This window comes from Ornithorhynchus anatinus, chromosome X5 (genome assembly GCF_004115215.2).
Source record: "Ornithorhynchus anatinus isolate Pmale09 chromosome X5, mOrnAna1.pri.v4, whole genome shotgun sequence".
In the NCBI taxonomy this organism is placed as follows: Eukaryota; Metazoa; Chordata; class Mammalia; order Monotremata; family Ornithorhynchidae; genus Ornithorhynchus; species Ornithorhynchus anatinus.
This window is the reverse complement of record NC_041753.1, coordinates 61,938,206-61,958,391: the sequence shown is the minus strand read 5'-3', so window position 1 is coordinate 61,958,391 and position 20,186 is coordinate 61,938,206. Positions and strand designations below refer to the sequence as shown.

The 20,186-nt window shown below is 45.8% G+C and overlaps 1 protein-coding gene across 1 annotated transcript in view; it reads right to left on the bottom strand.

Moving 5' to 3' along the window:
• Positions 1-1,576: 1,576 nt before the first annotated feature.
• Positions 1,577-20,186, bottom strand: part of PCSK5 (proprotein convertase subtilisin/kexin type 5) — a 409,642-nt gene continuing 391,032 nt past the window's right edge. The window contains 6 exon segments of the mRNA XM_039910756.1: positions 1,577-2,866; positions 10,512-10,698; positions 12,668-12,768; positions 16,379-16,596; positions 19,086-19,257; positions 19,391-19,621. Of these exon segments, the coding sequence (XP_039766690.1) occupies positions 2,442-2,866; positions 10,512-10,698; positions 12,668-12,768; positions 16,379-16,596; positions 19,086-19,257; positions 19,391-19,621 (1,334 nt within the window). The 3' untranslated portion in view covers positions 1,577-2,441.

The window sequence follows — 20,186 nt, the reverse complement described above, 5'->3', positions numbered from 1 at the left end:
CATTCCTTTATGTTGGTAAAGTGGGGTTTTGACAGTTTCAATTCCATCTGTAGACATAGTCACTAATCTAGAACTGGGGGATCCTTGGAACAGAGACCCTCTTAATGGAGTACAGACACTGACAGACATATGGAAGCCACCAGGATTGAATCTTATGCCTATAGTAGCCCATGGCTACAGCTTGTTGTGGGCAGTGATCATCTCTCTTTATTGCTGTACTGTACTTTCCCAAGCGCTTAGTACAATGCTCTGCACATAGTAAGCACTCAAATATGATTAGATAAATAAACTCCATTCTCTTTGGGGAAGGGAATGTGTCCACCAACTCTATTATATTGAACTCTTCCAAGTGCTCAGTAACAATGCTCTGCACACTGTAAGTGCTCAATAAATATTATTAATTGATTGATTTTCTTTCTCTCAGATGTGAAAGTTTCATTATGGGCAGAAAGATTGGAGAAAAGAGGGGACAATTAATAAGCTTTAAGTGAAAGCTTATTTATTCCTTGGCTAAGGAATAAAGTCCATTTTTTGCCCCTCAGAAGTAGAAGTTTCATCATTATGAGAATGTGAATCACCTGGTCCATGGGAATTCATAGGAAAAAGGAGTACAGTAGTGGAAGAGTGACAAGAATATGTTGTAAAAGGGAAGCAGTGTGGTCTAGTGGAAAGACCACACACCCATGAGTCAGCAGACCTGAGTTCTAATCCTGACTGCCACTTCCCTGCTGTATCACTTTGGACAAGTCATTTAGCTTCTCTGTGCCTCAGTTTCCTCATCTGTAACATGGGGATTCAATAACTCTTCCCCCTCCCCTTTAAACTGTGAGCCCCCTGTGGGTTAGGGATTGTATCTGATTTTGATTGTATTGTATCTACCCCAGGGCTTACTAGAGTGCACATAGTAAGCACTTAACAACCACCACATCTTTGATGATGATGATGATGATGATTCAAAGCAAGAGTGGAGAGTGCAAACAGAAGGGTAGCATGGATCTCTCCCCCCTTGTACTGTGAGATCCATATGGGACAGAGACTGTGTTTGATATGATTGCCTTGTATCTACCCTAGCGCTTAGTACAGTGCTTGGCACATGGTAAGCGCTTAATAAATACCCATTATTATTATTATAGAAAACACGAAAAAGGGTAAGGAAGAAAAGACAAAAGATGAAGGAAGAACTATTTCATTTGGGTGGGGAGAAGAGGCTGTAGATCTAAACTCCCTGATGTTAACCTGTACTAAAATTCATGTTCTAGAGAACATTCTGCTAGTCAGAGAAGCAGCGTGGCTCAGTGGAAAGAGCACGGGCTTTGGAGGCAGAGGTCATGGGTTCGAATCCCAGCTCTGCCACTTGTCAGCTGTGTGAGTGTGGGCAAGTCACTTAACTTCTCTGTGCCTCAATTACCTCATCTGTAAAATGGGGATTAAGACTGTGAGCCCCACGTGGGACATCCTGATTCCCCTGTGTCTACCCCAGTGCTTAGAACAGTGCTCGGCACATAGTAAGCGCTTAACAAATACCAACATTATTATTATTATTAGTTTCCTTGACCCTGCATAAGCATTAAATAAATAGTGATTGTTGTTGTTAGAGCCAAAAGTTTCTAGTGCTACACACATCCCATCAGTTATCACAGGTTGATGTTCAGGCAGAAACAGATGTTCTCTGCCCACTACAATATATCTATAGTCAACTGGGCAGCAGCATCTGGATTAAGGGTGCTGGTAGCTCAGAGCTGGGCAGGACTGTGAACACTCAGGGCCAGACCTGAGAGAGGGGCAAGGGAAGGGAAAGAGGAGAGGTCTGAGGAGCCTTTTTTTAAAATTTCCTCTGTGTTGTTCTCCCAGCTGGCTTCAAGACAGAATGGTATAGTTGAAATAAAGGAGCTTCTGTGAGTTCACACTGGCCCGCCAGGATTTTCTAGTCTGGCCCAGTCTTAGAAACCCCTGTAAATATGGGGCCTGGGCCAGTTGCTCCTCTGCAACAGCATTAATCCAGCCCTGGTGGAAGTGGTCATGATATGTGGAGGGAAGGCGGGGGAGGGGGCTTCTTTCCCGATCCTGTCAATTTAAAGATGGGACCAAAGGGAGTTAAAAGCAAAGAGACGCTTAAAAGAAAAATTGATTCAAAAGTTGGCCCTGAAGCAGGTCCCAGAAACCACCCACAAGTCATATATACAGTGTGGAAATGGTGCACAAGAGGCTGTTTTATCACATGCAATAGCTCGGAGACAACTTATCGGTTTTCCCTCTAGGGCTTCCTGCCCTGGAGAATACACCACTCAATCTCTCTCCTCCTGTTGGAGGTGAATGAATGTTGATCTGTATCTAAGCTGAGTGATCCTAGGCAGATACCTACAAGTGCTGGACTGCATTCAATGTCAAAAAGACAAAAAAGAAAAAACCCACAGGGGAAAAATATATTCCTCTGCCCCAGTTCATTTGAAGGAGTAGCTCTCATCATCGTATTCCAACTCATCTTCGTCATCATCACCTAGCAGTCCATACTTGAATTTGCGGTACAGCGTGCCATCCTGGCCCATGTAGACGATGTCATCCTCCTCCTCCTCGTCTAGATAGTCTGGGTCTCTATACTCTATCACCTGATCCTCCTGGAAGCTGGTGCTCTCGTGTAGGTTGTTCTTGGAGGAGGAGGAGGAGGAGGAGTAGGTCTTGTTGTGGTCTGGCAGTTTCTCATACCTGGTCTTGTTACCTGACTGAGCTTTGGCTCGTGACCTCCTCCATACATATCCCATTGCTCCTAGGAGGAGGACCAGCATGATGGAAGAAATGACGAACAGAGTCGTCTTCTTGGAACTCTCTGATTTGGGCACAGTGGGGCTTGTTCTGAGTAAACATTCATCTGCAGGAAGACAAACCCCAAGGAAAGAGAGATATATTTCAGAGATGAGGCGATGGAGTGACTGGGGACCCTTCCCCCAACCAAGTTGATTTTCAATCGTAGGGTTATCACATCTCTCTCCTGAGCCTCACATACTGTGCACCCTCTTGTGAAATCCCAGATACAATGACAGAATTGTCATTGATGACAGAATTGCCAGGACAAAGGATATTCTGGTATCCCCAAAGAGCTCCACAATTCCTGGTGCTATTTAACTGTCGACCATCCCCTCCTCCTCCATACCTTATCTCACCTTGGCTTCACGGACTCTGTCCTCTCCTGGTTCTCCTCTTACCTCTCTGGCCGATCATTCTCGGTCTCCTACGCTGGAGCCTCCTCCCCCTCCCATCCTTTAACTGTTGGAGTTCCTCAAGGGTCAGTTCTTGGCCCTCTTCTGTTCTCCATTTACACTCACTCCCTCGGTGAACTCATCCGCTCTCACGGCTTTGACTACCATCTCTACGCAGATGACACGCAGATCTACATCTCCGCCCCTGTCCTCTCCCCCTCCCTTCAGGCTCGCATCTCCTCCTGCCTCCGGGACGTCTCCACCTGGATGTCGGCCCGCCACCTAAAACTCAACATGAGCAAGACTGAGCTCCTCATCTTCCCTCCCAAGCCCGGTCCGCTCCCAGACTTCTCCATCACCGTGGATGGCACGACCATCCTTCCCGTCCCGCAGGCCCGCAATCTCGGTGTCATCCTTGACTCGTCCCTCTCGTTCACCCCACACATCCTATCCGTTACCAAGACCTGCCGGTTTCACCTCTACAATATCGCCAAGATCCGCCCTTTCCTCTCCACCCAAACGGCTACCTTACTATTACGGGCTCTCGTTATATCCCGGCTAGACTACTGTGTCAGCCTTCTCTCTGACCTCCCTTCCTCCTCTCTCGCCCCGCTCCGGTCTATTCTTCACTCCGCTGCCCGGCTCATCTTCCTGCAGAAACGATCTGGGCATGTCACTCCCCTTCTTAAACAACTCCAGTGGTTGCCTATCGACCTCCGCTCCAAACAAAAACTCCTCACTCTAGGCTTCAAGGCTCTCCATCACCTTGCCCCTTCCTACCTCTCCTCCCTTCTCTCTTTCTACCGCCCACCCCGCACGCTCCGCTCCTCTGCCACCCACCTCCTCGCCGTCCCTCGGTCTCGCCTATCCCGCCGTCGACCCCTGGGTCACGTCCTCCCGCGGTCCTGGAACGCCCTCCCTCCTCACCTCCGCCAAACTGATTCTCTTTCCCTCTTCAAAACCTTACTTAAAAATCACCTCCTCCAAGAGGCCTTCCCAGACTGAGCTCCTCTTCCCCCTCTACTCCCTCTGCCATCCCCCCTTTACCTCTCCGCAGCTAAAGCCTCATTTTCCCCTTTTCCCTCTGCTCCTCCACCTCTCCCTTCCCATCCCCACAGCACTGTACCCGTCCGCTCAACTCTATATATTTTCGTTACCCTATTTATTTTGTTAATGAATTGTACATCGCCTTGATTCTATTTAGTTGCCATTGTTTTTACGAGATGTTCTTCCCCTTGACGCTGTTTAGTGCCATTGTTCTTGTCTGTCCGTCTCCCCCGATTAGACTGTAAGCCCGTCAAACGGCAGGGACTGTCTCTATCTGTTGCCGACTTGTTCATCCCAAGCGCTTAGTACAGTGCTCTGCACATAGTAAGCGCTCAATAAATACTATTGAATGAATGAATGAATATTCACCCCACTCCCATCCCCACAGCACGTATGTCCACACCTTTATACTCTCCCATTTCCCCTAACTGTAATTTATTCTAACGTCCATCTCTCCCTCTAGACTGTAAACTCCTTGTGGGCAGGGAATGTATCTACCAACTCTGTGGGTATTGTACTTTCCCAAGTGCTCAGTACAGTGATCTGTACACAGTAAGTGTTCAATAAATACTATTGAGTGATTGATTATCTGCATGGGGAAAATGTAACCTTAGGTTATAAAATGTCAAAGAACAAGCAGGGGTATCTTACAGCCCTAAAAATATCTAGAAGGCGATCCTAGAAACGGGCCTGGGAGTAAGGAGGACCTGGGTTCTAATCCTGGCTCCGCCACTTGTCTGCTCTGTGCCTCAGTCACCTCATCTATAAAATGGGAATTAAGACTGTGAGCCCCATGCGATTACCTTGCATCTCCTCCAGTGCTTAGAACAGTGCCTGGCACATAGTAAGCACTTAACAAATACCATAAAAAAAAAAAAGATTTAGAAAATGCATCCTCATGAGTGTCTCCTGATTGACCTACAATTTATCTGATTGAGAACTCTGTGCTGCACTCCCCTGTTCCAATCTGACTGGTCCCTAGGAAATTTCCCTGAGGGAAGGTGGGGACAAAAATGACTGGAGAAGGGGAAGAGTGAGAGATGAGTAGGGAAGGTTGAAATGCAGTCAATAAGAAAGACATTGTTCCAGTACAGAGTGGGAGGTAGGACTAGGATTATTGAACTTCAAAGCATTAATTTGATTTCCAAGCAGAACTTGCCACCTACATTAGTGAGGGACAAACCGGCATTTCAAGCAGCTAACATGTAAGTACAATAAGGTGAGGTCTTTGTGTGTGGGAAGTGGTAATGTCACACCTACTTGTCTTTGTAAAAGGCATCTTTGAATATAAAGGACATAGCTCTTTCTTTCTCCAAGTTTGCTTCATGCAGATTTGGACTCTTGAAATAGAATTACAGGATAATTCCTTCCCCCAAATTAGCCCTGTCCTCTAGTGACACAGTCTATATCCTGTAGGATAAATCACTTTACCTTTTACTGAGAGACTTGGCTTAGTGGAAAGAGCATGGGCTTGGAATCAGAGGCAAACCACTTCACTTCTCTGTGTCTCAGTTACCTCATCTGTAAAATGGGGATTAAGACTGGGAGCCCCACGTGGGACAACCTGATTATCTTGTATCTATTCCAGGGCTTAGAACAGCCCTTGGCACATAGTAAGCGCTTAACAAATGCCATAATTATCATTATTACAAAATAGCCTTCCATTCTATAACTGTAATGATTGAAGCATCATCATCATCAAATAGCATAGCCTTCTCTGGAGATATTTAAAAACAGGAAAGACTACCAGCTAGGTGGTAGGATTTAAAGGCAGCCTTGAATTGAGCAGAAGGATGGTTGAGAAGATCTTTGAGGAATCTTCCAGTGGTGGGATTCTAGTCTACTGAACCTTACTGGCATCTGGTCTGCTAGTTAGGACTAGTTCTATCTTCGTAGAATCACATGTAGCTGCCAGGCTTTTGTTCTCTGCCAAACCACATTGCATCTTAATAAAGAACAAGTAGTCAGTCATAATGAATTATGGACTCTCGATGAGTAGTCCCAGGAGAATGTCCAGGAGGCTAACAGTCTGACTAGTTCTTAGTTGGAACACACTCATTTTCATTCCTTTCTAGAGACCTTGTCTTCTTAGTTTCTTTAGAAGCAGTTTAGTGTCATGTGAAGCAGCGTGGCTTAGTGGACAGCGTGGCTTAGTGGATAGAGCACGAGCCTGGGAGTCAGAAAGTCATGGGTTCTAATTCTGGCTCTGCCACATGTCTGCTGTGTGACCTTGGACAAGTCACTTCACTTCTCTGGGCCTTGGTTACCTCATCTGTAAAATGGGGATTCAGAACGTGAGCCCTATGTGGGTCAGGGACTGTGTTCAACCTGATTGACTAACTTGTATCTACCCCAGCGCTTAGAACAGTGCTTGGTACATACTAAGCACTTAACAAGTACCATTATTATTATTTAGAAGGAGTGGCACAGTGAGGACATTGTGGGCAGGGAGCATACCTACAATCTCTGTCAAGCACTTAATACCGTACGGCAGAGAGTAAGTGCTCAATAAATACCAATGATTGATTTTTATTCTTGGATTGCACCCAGTTAACATAAAAATAGCTAGGCCTAGAGATGGCTGCATATATGGGGGATGGGAAAAGAGTAAGCAACTGGCAGAGCTGGTGTTAGAACCCAGGTCCTCTGACTCTCAGGCCCAAGCTCTTGCCACTAGGTCAAGCTGCTTCTAAGAGGCCAAGCTGTTTCTAATTATGCACTTGATGGTATTTATTCGGCCCTTACTGTGTGCAGAGCACTGCCCCTACTGCTTGGGAGAGTGCAGGATGACATAGTAGACACGTTCCCTGCCCAACAGGAGCTTACAGTCTAGAGGGGGAGACAGACACTAGAATAAATTACAGCTATAGACATAAGTGCTGTGGGGCTGAGGGTGGGGTGGCTATCAAATGCTTGAAGGGATACACCTCCAAGTGCACTGGTGACACAGAAGGGAGAGGGAGTTGGTGAAAGGAAGCTTAATCGGGGAAGGCCTCTTGGGGGAGATGTGACCTTAATAAGGCTTCGAAGGTGGGGAGAGTGTTGGTTTGGCAGATGGGGATGGGGAGGGAGTTCCAGGCCAGAGGGAGAAAGTGGGCAAAGGGTTAGCAAAGGGTTTTCCCTGGCTCCCTTTCCCTTCTGCATCATCTATGCGCTTTGATCTGTGACCTTTGGGCATTTTATAAATGATATATTTGATATATGCCTCACCCTCAGAGCACTTATGCACATATCTATAAATTGAATATTATAAATTATTTATATTAATGCCTGGCTCCCCCTCTAGATTGTGAGTTTGTTGTGGGTAGGGAAGATGTCTACCAACTCTGATATATTGTACTCTGCCAAGTGCTCAGATCAGTGCTCTGCACACTGGAAGCACTCAGTAAATACCACTGATGAAGATCCTCTAGGACTGTGAGTTCACTGTGGGCAGGGACTGACACTGTTTATTGTTTTATCGTACTTTCCCAAGCACTTAGTACACTGCTCTGCAGACAGTAATCGCTTAATAAATACGATCAAATGATTAGGGTTATAGTGGAAAATCAGGGAGGTAAGATATGAATGGACAATCGTTGGAGGTTTCTGAGGAGTAGGGAGATGTGAAAATGGACAATTTTTTAGAAAAATGATCCAGGCAGCCATGTGAAGTTAGGACCAGAGAGGGGAGAGACAGGAGGCAGGGTGGTCAGGGAGGAGGCTGATGCAATAGTCAAGGTGGCATATGATAAGTGTTTGGATCAGCATAATAGCAGGTTGGATGGCTTCCCATTTTTAATTGTCCAAAACAGAGCTCCTTATCTGCTCACCCAAACCCTGTCCTCTCCCGGACTTTCTAGTCACTTTAGAAGACGGCACCACCATCCTTCCCATCTCACAAGCCTGGATAATGGCAAGGTTGACTCCGCTCTCTCATTCAACCCACATATCCAATCTGTTTCCAAATCCTGTCCATTTCACCATCACAACATCGCTAAAATCCACCCTTTCCTCTCCATCCAAACCGCTACCACATTAATACAATCACTCATCCTAACCCGTGTAGATTACTGCACCAGTCTCCTTTCTGACCTCCCAACCTTCTGCCTCTCCCCACTCTAGTCCTTATTTCACTCTGCTTCCCAGATTATCTCAGCGTGGCTCAGTGGAAAGAGCACGGGCTTGGGAGTCAGAGGTCATGAGTTCGAATCCTGGCTCTGCCACTTGTCAGCTGTCTGACTGTGGGCAAGTCACTTCACTTCTCTGTGCCTCAGTTACCTCATCTGTAAAATGGGGATTATTCATTCATTCATTCAATAGTATTTATTGAGCGCTTACTATGTGCAGAGCACTGTACTAAGTGCTTGGGATGAACAAGTCGGCAACAGATAGAGACAGTCCCTGCCGTTTGACGGGCTTACAGTCTAATCGGGGGAGACGGACAGACGAGAACAATGGCAATAAACAGAGTCAAGGGGAAGAACATCTCGAAAAACAATGGCAACTAAATAGAATCAAGGCGATGTACAATTCATTAACAAAATAAATAGGGTAACGAAAATATATACAGTTGAGCGGACGAGTACAGTGCTGTGGGGATGGGAAGGGAGAGGTGGAGGAGCAGAGGGAAAAGGGGAAAAAGAGGGTTAAGCTGCAGAGAGGTAAAGGGGGGATGGCAGAGGGAGTAGAGGGAGAAGAGGAGCTCAGTCTGGGAACGCCTCTTGGAGGAGGTGAGTTTTAAGTCGGGTTTTGAAGAGGGAAAGAGAATCAGTTTGGCGGAGGTGAGGAGCCTCATGTGGGACAACCTGATTACCCTGTATATCCCAGCGCTTAGAACAGTGCTCTGCATGTAGTAAGCGCTCAATAAATACCAACATTATTATTATCTCTCTACAGAAACGTTCAGGACATGTCTACCCCCACTCCTCAAAAATCTCCATTGGTTGTTTATCCACCTCCATATCAAACAAAAACTCCTCACCACTGGCTTTAAAGCACTCCATCACCTCGCCCCCTACCTCACCTCATTTCTCTCCTTCTACAACCCAGCCCACACACTTTGCTTCTCTAGTGCTAATCTTCAATACCCCTCTTCAATACCCTACATAAAGCTCACCTCCTCCAGGAGGCCTTCCCAGACTGAGCTCCCCTTTTCCCTCTGCTCCCTCTACCGCCCCCGTCACCTCTTCGCAGCTAAACCCTCTTTCCCCCCTTTTCCCTCTGCTCCTCCCCCTCTCCCTTCCCATCCCCTCAGCACTGTACTCGTCCGCTCAACTGCATATATTTTCATTACCCTATTTATTTTGTTAATGAGATGTACCTCACCTTGATTCTAATTATTTGCTATTGTTTTAATGAGATGTTCATCCCCTTGATTCTATTTATTGCGTTTGCTCTTGTCTGTCCGTCTCCCCCGATTAGACTGTAAGCCCGTCAAAGGGCAGGGACTGTCTCTATCTGTTACCGATTTGTACATTTCAAGCGCTTAGTACAAGGGCTCTGCACATAGTAAGTGCTCAATAAATACTATTGAATGAATGAATAATCTTCTCACTGTGCCTCAATTTAGCCTGTCTTGCCACCCACCACTGGCCCACGTCCTACCGCTGGCCTGAAACTCCCTCACTCCTCAAATCCGCCAGACAATTACTCTCCCCTGACTTCAAAGCCTTACTGAAGGCACATCTCCTCCAAGAGGCCTTCCCAGACTAAGCCCCACTTTTCCTAATCTCCCACTCCCTTCTATGTCTCCCTGACTTGCTCCCTTTGCTCTTCCCCCCACTCCCAGCCCACACTGATGTATTGATGTCTATCTCCCCGCTTCTAGACTGTGAGTTCCTTTTGGGCAGAGACTGTCTCTCTTTATTGCTGTGTTTTACTTTCCCAAGCACTTAGTACAGTGCTCTGCACACAGTAAGAGCTAAATAAATGACTGAATTGAATGAATGAATGAATGGACCCAGGTTTAAAGAACAGAGTGTCATTTTTACTCAGTAAATTTCACCCTGTGGCAAGACATTCTGTAATGTGCCTTCAAAGCACCAGGAAGTAGTTAAACAATTGATACCCAGTTTACCTGTCAGAAAGGAAAAATCCATTTGACCTTCATCATCCCCTGTGGGTAAGCCAGGTCCCCTCCTTCCAGGGGGAAAATAAGCAAGTGCCCACAAGGGAACAAAAGAAATTGATCTGAGAGAGGTCTTTGATCTACTTGGCTCTCAGACAGATCTTTTGATGATGCATGACCTCTGTGATCCCTGTCAATCCTGCGGTTGCCCCCAGTCTTACCCAGGAATTCCAAGCAGTCGCAGCACTCCAGGGCATTCACGGGGCTGGAACTATTACAGCAGGGCAGGCAGCGGCCCTCATCTCCAAGGAGCATCATGTTAGCAGGACACACGGTGCAGTTTTGAGGTCCAGGACCCTTGCACTCTATGCAGGTCTCGTCACACTTTTCACACTCCAATTTTTCCTTCTGGAAATGAGAAATACATTGTTAGTTTGTTTTGGCATATGGCTCCAGTCTCCCTGGCAATGCTTTGAGGCCCTTGGTACATGCTGCGAGAAGCAGCGTGGCTCAGTGGAAAGAGCACGGGCTTGGGAGACAGTCATGGGTTCGAATCACTGCTCTGCCACTTGTCAGCTGTGTGAGTGTGGGCAAGTCACTTAACTTCTCTGTGCCTCAGTTACCTCATCTGTAAAATGGGGATTAACTGTGAGCCTCACGTGGGATGACCTGATTACCCTGTATCTACCCCAGCACTTAGAACAGTGCTCTGCACATAGTAAGTGCTTAACAAATACCAACATTATTATTATTATTAATGACAATGACACAGGGCTCACAGTCTAAAGGGGAAGGAGAAGAGATATTTAATCCTCATTTTACAAATGAGGCACAGAGAAGTGAAGTGACTTGCCCAAAGTCACACAGCAAGCAAGTGGCTGAGCTGGGATTTGAATCCAGGTCCTCCAAGTCCCAGGCCCATACTCTTTCCCACTAGGTCACGCTAAACTGTCCCCTGTCCCTTTCTGGGTCTTGGTTTTCCGTAAAGACAGATTTCCATCTGCGGAGGAACTGATGGACCCACCCCTATCCGGAAGGGGTCTATCCCTCGCCCCTGCCCCTCCCACCCTGCTGCCTATGGCAGGGAGGAACTGCTAGGTCTGATCTTCGTGACCTGTACCAGCCCACACACTTGGTTCCTCTAATGCTAACCTTCTCCCTGTACCTTGATCTTGTCTATCTTGCGCTGACCCCTCACCCACATCCTGCCTCTGGCCTGGAACACCCTCCCTCTTCATATCCAACAGACCATTACTCTCCCCCCCGCCCCATTCAAAGCCTTACTGAAGGCACATCTCTTCCAAGAGGACTTCCGTAAGCCCCCTTATTCTTTTCTTCCACTCCCTTCTGCATCGTCCTGACTCGCTCCCTTTATTCATCCCCCCACCCTCAGTCCCACAACACTTAGGTACATATCTGTAATTTATATTAATGACTGTCTCCCCTTCTAGACTGCAAGCTCTCTGTGGGCAGAGAATGTGTTTGTTATATTGTACTCTCCCAAGCATTTAATTCAGTGCTCTGCACACAGTAAGTGTTCAATAAATATGATTTACTGACTCCCTCTCCTTCATTTAGAGCCATTTGTCAGTCACTTCTAGCCAAGTCACCGGGTTTCTTCAGCAATATTTCCTCTCCATGCTGGTCCTGTACCTGCCCCTGAGGTCTCCATCAGCTCCTGTCTGTGCCAGCCTGTGGTCTGGCGCTGCAACCAAACAAGAGGAGTCTAAGCCCTGCGTGGGTGCGTTGAGAAAGATGGAGTAGGAGAGGATGGGGTGACTGAGTGAGACTGGGTCAGGGTTGCCAATTGACAAGAATGATATGATCCAATGAGAGCAGAGAACAGCTACAAAGCCCGACCACCCTATGTCTTCTCTGTGCCGCTTTTGATCTATCAGTAAGAAAGTTTGAAAATCAGTCATTTTTAGTCATACCATGCACAAAAATCAATCTCACCAGTTGGCAACCCTGACTAAGAGGGGAATGTTCCTTGTTTTAGGTGCTCTATTTAACCCAAACCTGGTTTTCTCTCATCTGTAAATTTGCATTGTCAATGATAATTGTGAATCATGATCCTGGTGCTAGAAATCAAGGCTATGGATCTCTCATTATTTTAATCTGTCTGGACCTGAAGACTTGAATTCTTCCTCCTTCTCATGTTCCTTATTTGGTATCTTTAAAAATTCTTTTCTCTCATATTCATGTCACCAAAGAGCCTCCTGACCCAAAAGCCACAGAAGTTATCCAGCTTCAGTAAAAGCTAGAGAGGGGCTTTCTGGGTTTTTACTTTCGGCCGTGCAGGCCCTGATTTAAGTATAGTTTGTCCCGTACAGCTCTGAGTTCAGGAAGACTCCCATCACCTGGGAACATACAATACCTCTCCCACATTGTATTCTCCTGTAAGGCAGTCCGAGTTGCATATTCCGTCCATGAAATTGTAGCTCCACACGCAGGATAAGCATTTTAGTGGGCCCTTTCCTAAAAAGGAAAAAAAAAATACAGTTTTCATGTGATTGGGTCTATATTGGTCTGTCTTTTTTTCCAGAGGTGGTTCTCAGTATCTTTTGATCTTTTCCACTATCTTCCACTTGACTGGAGTGACCAAGTGTTCCAGCCTCACCTCACTCCTTCCAGAATGGGATTAGTCAAGGGCAAAATGCCAGGATGTCAAAACACAAAGCCGGCTGGAAACATGTCTGCTAGACTTTCTAAGGCCGCTACTGGAATCCTGACTTCTAAGTAGCTACTCCCATGAGGGGGATTGAAATACTCATCTTCAGGTGCCCAGTGCTCACATTTTGGAATTCTCTTGCAGAAAAAATAGACTCTATCTTTAGGCAAGGTAGGGACAGTACATAGATGGTGGAATCAGTACAATGCTCTGCACATAGTAAGTGTTCGATAAATACCACTGATTCATTGACTGATTTTGAAATCTAGGACTTTTCAACCAAACTTAGAAGCTAAGTGCTATTTTAGTTCCTTTCTCTGTTTTTACTTTTTGCAAAAACACTATTTAGTGATAAATTCAAAGGGGCCTGATGTAAATTCAAAGGTTTGCAAAGGGGCCTGATGTAATGAACATTTCAGTCTAAATGAAATAAAATTTTACAAATAAACTGCTTCTCCAGGCCGTTGGTGTCCAAACTGACTATCTTGTTTATACCCCAGCTCTTAGTACAATGCTTGGCACACAGTAAGCGCTTAACAAGTACCATAAAAAAAAATCTGTTCTGTACTGTTCTGTTCTTGGATCAACTGTGCAGGAGAATGAGAAGATGAGAAAGTGACCCACAGAGGAAGTCTTTTCAAAGGCTCCCTGATTGTTTTAACCAAGGTCTCAGGTTATCCCCTAAGGCCTTTGGATTTACAGGATTGGGCTGGGCTGCAGGTTAAGACGGGAAACATCTGAAGCTTTGCTAAGAGCTTGATTTACCACCAGCAATAAGTATTTTTTCAAAGAGAGAAGGGAAATGCCAGGTGATCCTGCTGACTAATCAAGCTTAGCAGAATTAGTTTAAAAAGTAGTGAGGGGTCAAAACTCTCTCAATTCACTGCTTACTTGCCTGTCCTTTTCAGCAAAATCTTAGGCTGGTCTGCGCTAAGTGCTGGAGAAGTTGCAAGATAATCAGATCGAACACTGATCTTGTCCCACATGGGGCTCAGTCTTCAGAGAGAAGGAAAACAGGTATTTTTATCCCAATTTTACAGATGAAGAAACAGGCTTAGAGAAGTTAAATGACTTGCCCAGGATCACACAGCAAACAAGTGGCAGAGCCAGGAGTAGAAGCTGGATCTACTGACTCCCAGTCCTATGCTTTTTCCAGTAAGTCACATTCCCTCCCATCTGGAGCAGGAATTGATCACAAAATGGCAGTAGTCCAAAGTGGAAGAAACCACTTGAGCTGTTAACATGACTTTCACTAATAACAACGGATCCAAGCATGTATCCTATCCTGGTTTGACAACTGCAGCAGCCTCCTTGCTGATCCCCCACCTCCTGTTTCTCAGTCCATATTTCACTCTGCCACCTGGATCATTTAAAAAGAAAAAATTACAGTCCATGTTTCTCCACTCCTCAAGAACCTACAGTGGTTACCCCATCTCCACATCAAAGAGAAACTCCTTACCACTGACTGTAAAACACTCTATCAGTTCTCCCCCTCCTATCTTACCTCATTGAATCCTACTAAAACCCAGTCCAAACGCTTTGCTCCTTTAATGCCAACCTACTCACCATACCTCGATCTTGTTTACCTCACTGCCAACCCCTCACTCTCGTCCTCCCAATGGTCTGGAACTCCCTCCCCCTTCATATCCACTAAACCACCACTCTCCCCACCTTCACAACCTTATTAAAATCATACCTTCTCCAAGAGCCTTTCCCTGACTAAGCCCTCATTTCCCCTACTTCCTCTCCCTTCTGTGTTGCCCTTGAATTTGGATTTGTACCTTTTAGTCACCCCACCCTCAGTCCCACGGCACTTATGTACAGATCCGTAATTTATTTTAATATCCATCTCCCCCTCTAGACTGTAAGCTCTTCTCTAGACAATAAGCTCCTTGTGGGCAGGGAACATGTCTACCAACTCTGTGATATTGTACTCTCCCAAGCACTTAGTACACTACTCCGCACATAGTAATAATAAGAATTATATCTGTTATGTGCTTAGTATGTCAAGCACTGTTCTAAGCCCTAGGGGAATTCATCAGGTTGGACACAGTCCCTGTCCCACATGGGGCTCACAATCTAAGCAAGAGGGAGTATAGTTATGGAATCCCCATTTTACAATTGAGGAAACTGATGCACAGAGAAGTTAAATGTTTTGCCCAGGGTCACAGCATGCAATTGGCAGAGCTAGGATTAGAATACAGGTCCTCTGACTCCCAGGCTCATGCTCTTTCCACTAGTCCATGCTGCTTCTCTGTAGCACTTAACTTCTCTGTGCCTCAGTTACCTTATCTGCAAAATGGGGATTAAGACTGTGAGCCCCATATTGGACAGTGTCCAACCTGGTTAGCTTGCATCTACCCCAGTGCTTAGTACAGTGCCTGGCACATACTAAGGACTTAAAGAATACCATTTAAAAAAAAGAGCTGAGCAATATGGAAAGAGAGACTAGAAATGTACAAAGAGGGAAACACTACATTGATTAAATCTTTCCATTTTATCACTATATTTATTATCATTATGATACCTTGTAAGCATTTACTCTGTGCTAAACACTAAGGTAGATATAAGATAATCAGGTTGGACATAATACTTGCCCCACCTGGGGTTTACAGACTAAGAGCAAGGGAGAGCAGATGTCTTAGCTCCATTTTGCAGATGAAGAAACTGAGGGTCAGAGAGTTAAATGACTTGTCCAAGGTCAACAGGAGAGCAATGGCAGCACTGGGATGAGAACCCAGGTCCACTGTCTTCTGATCCCAGTCCTCTTTCCACTGGGCCACTAGTAGTAGCATGGCCTAGTGGATAGAGCACAGGAGTCAGGAGACCTGGGTTCTAATTTTGGCTCAGCCACTTGCCTGCTGTGGAACCTTGGACATGTCACTTCACTTCTCTGTGCCTCAATTTTTTCATCTATAAAATGAGGATGAAATACCTGTTCTCCTTCCCCCTTAATAATAATTATTATGGTACTTGTTAAGCTCTTACTATGTGCCAAGCACTGTTTTAAGGGCAGGGGGAGATACAAGTTAATCGGGTTGGACCCAATCCCTGTCCCTCATGGGGCTCACAGTCTTAGGCCCCATTTTACGGATGAGGTAACTGAGGCCCAGAGAAGCAAAGTGGCTGGCCCAAGGTCACACAGCAGACAAATGGTGGAGACGAGATTAGAACCCAGGTCCCTCTGACTCCTAGGCCCTTAGACTGTGAGCCATGAGTTGGGCAGGGGCTGCGTCCAATCTGATTATCCTGTAACTACCCCTGTACTTCGCATACTATAAGGGCTTAACAAATACCTCAATTATGAAGTCATTTTCTTTGTTTAAAATGTTTTCAGTGGCTGATGGGTGGAGGCTCTCCCTGAGTTCCTAAAGCACCACTAAGAAAGAGAACGAAGGGGTATGTAAACCAGCTCACCGCTGCACTCCTTGCAGGTTGGGTGACATCTCTCACAGGTGTGTGTGTTCAGGTCCTTGTAGAAATGCTCAGGGCAGTCACGGGTACACTCTCCTTTGGAGCGCAACAGGAAGAAATGCGAATCGCAAGCCAGGCAGTCTGTGGACTGAGGCCCCAAACAAGTCTTACAGCTCTTGTTGCATTTCTCACAATTTCTGCTGAAGTTGTCAGCGAAATACCTGAAATCAAGGAGGAAATGAAGGTTTTTAAAGGACCTTCCCTGATAATAGAAACAATCCGTTTTCTTTGCAACCACTGTGGGGGTGAGTAAGTGGGGGGTCATGCCCTGTTTTGACTCTTGTTTTATCTTGGCCCAGCTGCAGCTCTACCAGGTGGAATTTTCTTCCTGTATAGAATCAGTCCAGATTAACTGCTCTGTCCACCTCGTGGACTTGGACTGAACACTCGGTCTTTGCCCATTGCTTAAAGGAGATCCTGAACATGGGTCAGAGAAATGAGATGAATCCAATGAGAGCCAGGAAGGAGGGGCACCTCAGATGTGTTTCTAACATTTTCCTCATCAAACATCTTTTCAGTTTGAGCAAAATATTGACTCAAACTAATTTTTTAGTGTAGCTGAATTCCCTTGGGCTAGGTGAGTATTTGTAGAAAATAATAATTATGGTATTTATTAAGTTTTTTCTAGATGCCAAGCTAGAAATTTGAGAGGGGTGATGAGAAGACAGGAGGAAGTGAGCTAAAATAGATAATTTCTTCCATGAAATGACTACTGAATAAATTGATTTAGGTGACATTTATCCTCCCCTGGATGCACTGTTAAATGCCAGGTCATACTTTGAGCTGGAAGCCAGTATTTTTATATATTATTATATTTTGATGCATTCTATATTCTTATATGTACATATAGGTACCAGTTTAGGTTTTCTAATGGAGAATAAATTAAGCTTGTTGTGGACAGGGAACATGTCTACCAACTCTGTTTTACTGTACTCTTCCAGGTGCTTAGTACAGTGCTCCGCACACAGTAAGTGTTCAGTAAATAAGATTGACTGAGAAAATCCTTATGACTAAAAGGGACCTGAGGGGTCATCTAGTCCCCCCCTCCTGCCTCTGGACACAACTGCAAGATCATGATTCAGGTTTCTTTTCAGTTGGAACAAAATATTGACTCAAATTGTTTTTTTAGTGTAGCTGAATTCCATTGGGCTAGGTGAGCATTTTAGAAAACAATACTTATGGCATTGAATAAGTTTTTTCTAGGTGCCAAGCAATGTGCTGGGGTAGATACCAGATTAGGCACAGGGCTCACAGTCTAAGAGGGAAGAGGAGCAGGTCTCATCCCCATTTTAGAGATGAGGAAACAGGCACAGAGTCATTTCTCTGAAGAACAATCCACCGAGTTCAAACCAAAGATTAGGGTCTTTCAAAGTGGAAAAGCATTTGTGACTATAGTGGGGGGAAGGGCTGAGAGGGACAAGCAGTGGGATAGGAAAGGCCATTACTGAAGTGAAGTTTTACAGGATGCTGTCCTCCTAGAGAGAAAGGCCTAATGGGAAGCAAAGGGAGAACAGGGAAAGTTGCTCAGTAAGGAATCAATCAAAGTTATTTATTGAGTGCTTTACTGTCTGCAGAGCACTGTACTAAGCATTTGGGAAAGTACAATATAACAGAGTTGGTAGACATGTTCCCTGCCCACGGGGAAGCAAGCAAAAAGTAGGGGAGAACTTTACTGCTCTTCCTTTAATTCATTCAATTGTGTTTATTCAGTGCTTACAGTGCTTACACTGTACTAAGGGGTTGGGAGAGGACACTATAACAATAAACAGACACATTCCTTGCCCACAACGAGCTCAAGTGGACTATGTTAGAAGAGAAGCCCACTGCAGAAAGAGCATGTATTTTTTCAATCTTTGTCACGGGGATGTCTAGAGCAGTTGGTGGTTATCATGGAATCAGCTTCACCTGCTCAGGCTCTTGAGCTAAATCTTACACAAATACATACAGAAACAATAAATGCAATGCTAGTCTAGGAAAATGAGCCTGGCAGACTAATAATACTGAATATTTAGTTAGATAAAAGTTAGCTAAGCACTTAGTACAGTGCTCTGCACACAGTAAGTGCTTAATAAATACAATTGAATGAATGAATAAAAAGCGAGGAGCATAAATCGGCCTACCTACAACAAAGCTGATGAACCCCAACCTTGACAAAGCACCCTTCCAAAAATACATGCTGGCTGACTTGTGCTCCTTAGCCCGTGAGTTCTTTGGCACCAAAGACTGCCTTTTCATAGTTTTTAAAGGGCTTAAAGTGTTTTATGAAAGAGCATGGAAGTTCAAGGCACATGGAGTTGTGAGAGCAAAGGTGTCATCCCCTGGAATGCGGAGATGATTTGTGGGTGGTGGTATGCCCCTTTCCCCGATTTCCCCATATGATCTCACAGACCTGAATTCACCAGCCTGTCAAACTATGGGGAAATTGAGCTTGATTGTGACTAGGGATTTCATTGTTGAGTTCCATTCTGCCTTCTGCCTAAGGGGAGGATAGACCTTTAGTCTGTGGAGGAACCTGAACCAGAGAAGCCAGTGTCACAAGCCCCGGGGCTAGATGTCCTGATTCCTATATCCACTGTGTGCCTTTCCTCTTCCAGTTCTACAGAACACCCTGTTCACAGAAGCTTCCTATTGATGTGGCCTTGGGCCTTACCCTTCCCTGCAGACCTGCAGACATTGATTTCCCAGTTGCAACGAGTCCGGCCGGCAGGAGAGGCACTTGGTGCTATACGGTCCATTACACGTCTCACAAGTGCTGTGGCAGGCAGAACAGCGGTGTTCTTCTTTATAATAACCAGCAGGGCAGTCTTTCACACAGGTTGTATCTGTGAACGGACGAAGGGTCTTTGTTGTCAGTTCTAGTCTCTGAGAGGAAAAGAAAATCCTTCCCGTGTGGAAACACTGGGCCCTTTGGGGGTAGCGGGGGGTTGGGGGAGCAGGAGGGATGGATGTACTCACTGAGAAGATGCCAGTTTCCTAGGCAGCTCAGGCACTGATCCTCAGCTGGGCCCGTGCAGCGAAAGCATTTCCCGTGACAAGGCCTACAGGTCTCTGTGGCTGTATCGCGGTACTCAGAATGGGAACAGTCCTTGTGTGTGAGACAGATGCCCTGACTGTTCATCCCCAGGCCTTGTTTACAGGAGCTGCAGGTCGAAGCTGAGGAGCAGGCGTGACAGGTCTTGTGGCAATCTGCAGAGGGAACCAAAAACAAAAGCGTAAACCTTTCACCCTCCCATCTGAAGTGGGAGGGAGAGAATCCGGACTCTTCCCCCATCCTCTACGGGGACACAAACTGGAGCTCCCTGCCTGGATCAGGGCTAGGTGAGCTGGGGGAGAGGGTTAGACACCCGTATGGAGTCAGGTCCCCCCCCCCCCCCACCCACAGGGGGATTCTGACAATGTTAAGTGGGGGCCACTAGGCATGTGGGTGTCACTCTGTGTTATCTTATTTGGAAGCACTGTGTGTGTGGCAGTGGGGGGGGGGGGGTGTTGGTGAGTGTTTAGTGACCCATCAAGTCAAATAAACTATCCTCATTTCACATTTGCAAGTGACATATCCATTAAACTCACTGGGTCATCACAGCACTTATGTACATATGTGTAATTTATTTTTATTGATGTCTGTCTCCCTTCCTCTAGACTGTAAGCTCATTGTGTGGGCAGGGAATGTGTCTACTGTTGTATTGTACTCTCTTAAGTGCTTAATACAGTGCTCTGCACACAGTAAGTGCTCAATAAATGCAGTTGAATGAAT